Source organism: Arachis hypogaea, chromosome 15 (assembly GCF_003086295.3).
Source record: "Arachis hypogaea cultivar Tifrunner chromosome 15, arahy.Tifrunner.gnm2.J5K5, whole genome shotgun sequence".
Lineage (NCBI taxonomy): Eukaryota > Viridiplantae > Streptophyta > Magnoliopsida > Fabales > Fabaceae > Arachis > Arachis hypogaea.
In genome coordinates this window covers 24,161,227-24,168,490 of record NC_092050.1, presented here as the reverse complement: position 1 = coordinate 24,168,490, position 7,264 = coordinate 24,161,227, and the positions used below count along the sequence as shown (strand labels likewise).

General features: G+C 45.2%; 1 protein-coding gene across 1 annotated transcript; it reads left to right on the top strand.

Moving 5' to 3' along the window:
- Nucleotides 1–630: 630 nt before the first annotated feature.
- LOC112748123 (uncharacterized) lies at nt 631–2,517 on the top strand. Its single transcript, XM_025796332.1, has one exon. It carries the CDS (start codon nt 631–633, stop codon nt 2,515–2,517), a length of 1,887 nt encoding a protein of 628 aa, XP_025652117.1.
- The last annotated feature ends 4,747 nt before the right edge of the window (nt 2,518–7,264 follow it).

Here is a 7,264-nt window from a genome sequence, read left to right as displayed (position 1 = left end):
CTAGTTTATAGCACCAAAACAGAATATCTCAACTAACCTATAAACTAGGACTTATCCACTAACGGGCAGAAGACAACTTCTATAAAACCTAGCTAATATGCTTGGCTAGGCCTCAGGTTCTATCACTCTCACTCTTCTACTCTTTACTCTTAACTCACTCACTGAGAATTATTACTGACTTGAGCGTCGGAGTATCTTGTGCAGGTATTCCCGCCGCAGTGTTTGACTTCCGGCCGACGTAAAGCTCTTCCTCTTCGGTGTTAACCCGCTCGGAAGTGCTTAAGCTCGGCCTCCCCAGTGTTCGAACGAATCACTTGGCGCCCACCGTGGGGCCCGGAGTACATCTAACCCCATTTTTTCCTTCGTCTAGTCTTCTATTTTGTTTTGCAGGATTCCCGATCCTCGGACATGGCTGACAAGGAAAATCCACAACTCTCACAGGATGACCTCCTGGCTCAGATCGCCGAGCTTTAGACGGAGGTACGGAGGATAGCTGAGCTCTCAACACAAAACAATGGAGAAAACTCCAAAGGCTCGGCTCAAAGTGCGGCGGACCCTTTAAACGTCATCCCGCCAAAGGAGAAGTTCACCCTTGACAACCCTTTCTCCGAGGAAATCACAAACTACCAGATGCCGAAAAACTTCACGCTGCCCACCGCGCTAGAACCGTACAAGGGGTTCGGCGACCCTCGGGCCCATGTGAAGAAGTTCCAATCAAAGATGTTTTTCAACGGCCCTAACAATGAGCCCGTCCTCTGCCGAGCATTCCCCACGTACCTAGATGGTGCTGCGTTGCTATGGTTTTCTAAACTTTCTGCAGGTTCGATCTCATCCTTTGAAGACCTCGCCAGATCATTCATTGATTACTTTGCTGCATCAAGAATCTATGTTCATGGCTCGGACTACCTCGGCACCATCAAACAAGGTCAGCACGAGAGCCTGAAAGACTACATGACCAGATTCGCGGACGCCACTATGGAAATCCAAGACTTGGACCCGGCCGTTCACCTGCACGCTCTCAAGGCCGGCCTCAGGCCCGGAAAATTTCGGGAGACCATTGCCATAACAAAGCCGAAGACGCTAGAGGAATTCCGAGAAAGGGCGGCAGGTCAAATGGAGATCGAAGAACTCCGAGAAGCCCAAAAGCCAGACAAACAACCACATCGGAGAGACGAAGAAAGGACTTTCAGATCGCCAAGCAACAGGGACACTAAGAAACCTTCTAAGCCCGCGTCCAAGTACAACACATACACCAGATTCAACACTAGAAGAGAGAACATCATCAGAGAAATCCTCAACGCCAAAATCATAAAACCACCAGCCCGAGCAGGGAACTACCATGATCAAAGGTTCGTGGACAAGACGAAGCATTGTGCTTTCCACCAGAAGTTCGGTCATACTACGGATGACTGCATCGTTGCAAAGGACCTCCTAGAAAGGCTAGCACGCCAAGGGCTCCTGGACAAATACGTCGAGACCCGGAAAGGCAGAGGAGGAAACTCGGACAGGGTAGAACATAAACAACCAATGGCCGACGACAAAAAAGAGAGGACGACTCCTGATCCACCAAGAGGAGTCATCAACCATATATTAGGGGGATTCGCAGGTGGAGGAGAAACAAGCTCGGCCAGGAAGCGAAGCTATAGAGCAATGCTGGCAATCGAAGGAACTATACAACCAAAGAAGGACAAAGAACCAGATGTCACAATATCCTTCAACCAAGCAGACTTCAAATCGGCAAGCCCTAACCTCGACGATCCCGTGGTAATTTCAATCCAGGTCGGAGAACTGTTGGTAAGAAAGACATTGTTAGATCCAGGTAGTAGTGCAGATGTTTTATTTTACTCTACTTTTACAAAGATGAAATTATCAGAAAAATTAATACAACCCTCCTCCGGAGAGCTAATTGGGTTCTCCGGAGAGAGAGTCCCCATCATGGGACACATATGGCTAAAGACCACAATGGGAGAAATCCCTATGTCAAAGTCAATCGATATTCAATACCTAATAGTAAACTGTTACAACCCTTACAATATTATACTTGGGAGACCCGCCCTGAATGTATTCAGGGCAGTGGTGTCCACATTACATTTGTGTGTCAAGTTTCCAGTGCAGGGAAACAAGATCGCTACGGTGCATGCCGACCATCAAGAAGCTCGGCAATGCTATAATGCTGGCCTAAAATCAATACAAACAAAACAGGAAGCTCGGTCCCAGGTTCAAGCAATCCACACGTCCGCCACCACAGCAACACTAGGCGATCTAGACCCGAGAGAAGACCTCGGCGAAAGACCTCGGCCAATGGACAATCTTCAACAAATAACACTAACAGCAGACGACAAACAATGCACATATGTCGGAGAGGCATTAGAAGGGGCAGACCGAGCAAGACTCATTCACATACTGCGCCAGAACGCCGACCTTTTTGCATGGACACCAGATGACATGCCCGGAATCAACCCAGAAGTCATCTGCCACAAGCTAGCAATCGACAAAACAATCCGACCAGTTGCATAGAAGAAAAGGACCCTCGGAGAAGAGAAAAAACAAGCAGCACTCGAAGAAACTCAGAAGCTCCTCAATGCAGGTTTCATCAGAGAAATTCGCTTCACCACATGGTTGTCCAACGTGGTAATGGTAAGGAAGAGCTCAGGTAAATGGCGCATGTGCGTCGACTTTACAAATTTAAATAAAGCTTGCCCTAAAGATGCATACCCATTGCCTTGCATTGATAAATTAGTTGATAACGCCTCTGGTTTCAAAGCTTTGAGTTTTATGGATGCATACTCTGGCTATAACCAGATTCTAATGCACCCAGAAGACCAAAGCAAAACAGCTTTTATAACAGAGCATGGGAACTTTTGATACAAGGTAATGCCCTTTGGCCTAAAGAATGCAGGTGCAACATACCAAAGGCTGATGGACAAAGTATTCCAACAGCAGATAGGCCGCAATATGGAGGTCTATGTAGACGACATGGTAGCAAAAACACCTATGCAGGGGTCACACTGTGACGACCTAGTAGAAATCTTCAAACAACTCCGAGCATATAACATGAGACTCAATCCAGACAAATACGCGTTCGGAGTACAAGGAGGGAAGTTCCTCGGGTTCATGTTGACATCTCGAGGCATCGAGGCCAACCCAGAAAAATGCAAAGCCATACTGAACATGACAAGCCCAAAAACGGTAAAGGAAGTCCAACAACTTGCAGGAAGAATAGCTGCTCTATCACGCTTCCTACCAGCAGTAGCAAGCCGATCTTATAACTTTTTCCAGACATTTTCTAAAGGCAGAAAATTCACCTGGACTGACGAATGTGAGAATGCTTTTACCGAACTTAAACAACACCTCACATCACCACCAATCCTCCAAAGGCCAGAGACAGGTAAGCCACTATATTTATACCTATCAATATCTAACCATGCTATAAGCTCGGTCTTAGTAACAGAAACAGGAAAAAAGCAAAGCCCGGTATACTTCATCAGTAGGGTACTACAACCAACAGAAACAAGGTACCCGAAGATAGAACAACTGGCGCTGGCACTAATCACCACAGCAAGAAGATTACGGCACTACTGCCAAAGTCACACAATCATAGTGCGAACAGACCAACCGCTAAGACAAATACTAACCAGACCCGAGCTCGCCGGCAGATTAATAAAATGGTCGGTCAAGCTCTCCGAGTTCGACATTCAATACGAATCAAGAAAAACACTGAAGTCACAGGTGCTAGCCGACTTCATATCAGAAATGACCAATGACACACATAACACAGAGGTCAGGTGGAGCATACATGTAGATGGAGCATCCAACAAGGAAGGCAGTGGAGCGGGGATACTACTCAAGGAAGGAAACAAAGTGGTGGCCGAGCAATCACTGCAGTTCCGCTTCAACGCAAGCAACAATCAGGCGGAGTACGAAGCCCTACTCGCTGGACTAAAGCTCACCTTACGACTACAAATACCTCGGATAACAGCCTACTGCGACTCTTCATTAGTGGTACATCAAATAAAGGGCGAATTCCAGGTAAAAGATCCTTTGTTAGAGAAATATTGGCTCATAACAAAGGATCTAATTTCAAAATTTAAAGAATTTGATATTATCCATGTAAACCGAGAACAAAACACCAGGGCCGATGTGTTATCTAAGTTAGCCACAACTCGGCAAGCCGAAAACACATCGGCACTGTCCCAACTAACACTCGACAAACCAAGTTTTGAGCAGGATACAATTTTGAGTATTACACAGGTCCCAGATTGGCGAATACCTTTCCTCAATTATATAAACACAGGCACCATACCAAATAACGAACCAAACTTGCCACTCTTCCGAAGAAGAGCAAGCTTCTATACAGTGCTCGGAAACACCCTATACAGGCGAGGACATTCACAACCACTGCTCAAGTGCATCAGCAAAGAGGAAGCCGAGGAGGTTATGGCTGAAACACATGAAGGAGTCTGTGGCAACCATATTGGCGGCCGAGCACTAGCAGCAAAGATCTTGCGAACAGGTTACTATTGGCCGACGATAAAACAGGACTGCATCACAAAGGTCAAAGCATGTGATAATTGTCAAAAGCACGCCACCCTCTCAGAGACTCCGGCCGAGGAGCTCCATACCATAGAGGTAAGCTGGCCTTTCGATAGGTGGGGATTAGATATCCTCGGACCCTTTCCGAAAGCGCCAGGCCAGGTAAAGTTCCTCTTAGTGTCAATTGACTATTTCTCTAAGTGGATAGAAGCACAACCACTAGCACACATAACAGCAGAAAAAGTGCGATCCTTTATATGGAAAAATATCATATGCAGATATGGTATCCCACGAGAGATAATCTCGGACAACGGGAGATAATTTACAGATCATAAGCTCGCCACTTTTCTGACAAATTTTAACATCAAACATCACTTCAGCTCAGTAGAGCACCCGCAAACTAACAGACAAGTTGAATCAGCTAACAGAATTATCTTGCAGGGATTAAAGAAAAAACTCGGCGAAGCTAAAGGGGAGTGGGCTGACCTCATTCCAGAAATTCTATGGAGCTACAACACCAGCATCCAATCTGCCACAGGGGAAACTCCCTTCAAATTGGTATATGGCGCAGAAGCGCTCATTCCAGTAGAGGTCAGCGTCCCAACGTTAAGGACCAAACTCTATAATCAACCAAACAATCAACAAGCTCGGTCAGCTGACCTGGACCTCCTAGAAGAAGACAGAGATATCTCCGCCATAAAGCAGCGAGCCAGAAAACGATACCTAGAGCAAAGACACCACAAAAGAGTAGTCCACAGGTCTTTCAACAATGGAGACCTTGTACTCAGACGAACAGAAGATGCACGGAAACCACCAGCACATGGCAAATTAGCGGCGAATTGGGAAGGTCCTTTCCGAGTTCTCCAAAACCTTGGAAAGGGGGCTTACAAATTAGAAACCCTTAGAGGAGAGCAACTTTCGGGAACATGGAACGTCTCCTCTCTAAGGGAATATCAATCGTGACATAGCCTGTGTAATAAGCGAATGATGGTACTCTTTTTCCCTCCGACGGTTTTTTCCCAAAACACAAGGGTTTTACTCGGAAAGGGTTTTAACGAGGACGGACGCAACAAATCCTTGTACACATACAACTTAATGTTTTCATTTCGACAGTTAACATACATTTCAATTAGAAAACACTTCAAACTAGCCGAGCATAATCCTCGGAACCCTAAACATCACGAGCCGAGCATATTCCTCAGAAAACTACCAGCATAAGAATAAGTCAAAGTTTATCTAATTAAACTGATCCGAGCTTCATACTCGGAAAACAACATGTGCATGCCGAACATACTGCTCGGAGGAAGTACAAACAAACAATATCATCAAGTCACTTAAACAAATCCTAATGCGCTTCCATTTAAAAATACAAGTTCTACATTAGAACATCTACTCTCATTTCCAACAAATTCACTTAAACAGAGAATGGCTTTGGCCACCTTCGATACATATATACGATTACTTCCAACACACAATCATAAGTTTATCCGAAAAATCAAAGTTTATAAGATAAGTCATCATCAAGCCGAGCTATATGCTCGGAAAACAAAAGTATCGCAACCGAATCACATACTCGGTACCCAAAATGTTATCGCCAAATATTCGAAAACATAGTTCAAGATAAAACAACCACAAGTTTCAAGCATGCTACAAATATACAAAATAAACAAGATCAAATACTAAAAGCCTAGTCTGCCTTATCGCCAATACTAGACTCCCCGCTATCATCTGAAGCAGCAGCACCATCATCCACAAGCCGCCCGTTCACAACCACTTTAGTTGCATCAAGCATGTCCGCATCCGATCCAGGAAACAACACCCGCACTTGAGAAACAGCGCACTCAAAGCCTTGTGCATACGACTCATAAACCTCAGTCTGCAACTCCTTCACCCTTGACCCCAAGCGATCATTGTCAGCCTGAACAGTCTTCATCTCCTCTGCACAAGAGAGGTGAAGACGTTTTTCCTCAGCAAGCTCGGACTCTTTCAACTTTAATGAGGAGGACAATTCCGTAATAGCTTTCTCCTTCTTCTCCAAAGCTGAAGACAGCTCAGCAACATCCAGAGCAGACTTGTGTTCTCTCTCAAAAACCAGCTCTTGAGCACGACCAACAGCTACCATACGTGCACCAATCACCTAGAACAAAAACAAAGAACATCAAACACAATATAACAAACGCACACCAAGACAAAATACAACCCTCACCTGCATAAAACGGCTCACTCCTACATGGCCGACATCCTCGATCATCTTCATATCATCCGGGAAGCAACAAAGCTCATCAGCCATGACAGAAAAAGGATACAATTTTCCCCATAATGAACGACAATGAACATTTTCCGAATAGCCATGCAGTCTTTTTTGAGACTCATAAGCAGATTCCACTCGCTGAAGCTCCACAGAAGACTCCCCTTCCTTCAAGAAAGCCTCAGCAATTTTTTCTTTTGCAAAACCCCTCTTTCGTTTAGACTTAAGAGCAGCCTCGGACTGAATCACAGGGCCTTTATCAGCATTAGTAGCCGAGCTCTCCTTCTCAGCCTTCTTCCGCTGATTGAAGAATGATTTCAAGCCAGCAGTAGTAATCGTAGGCACCTTCTCACCTGCACCAAAAAGCCAACAAGGTAAGTACAGACAAGAACAAAACAACAAACTAAGCAAAAAACAACTAATTTACCTAGATATCTCAGAACCGCCTCTCTATCAGAATTCCATTTTAACAATTTGGACACA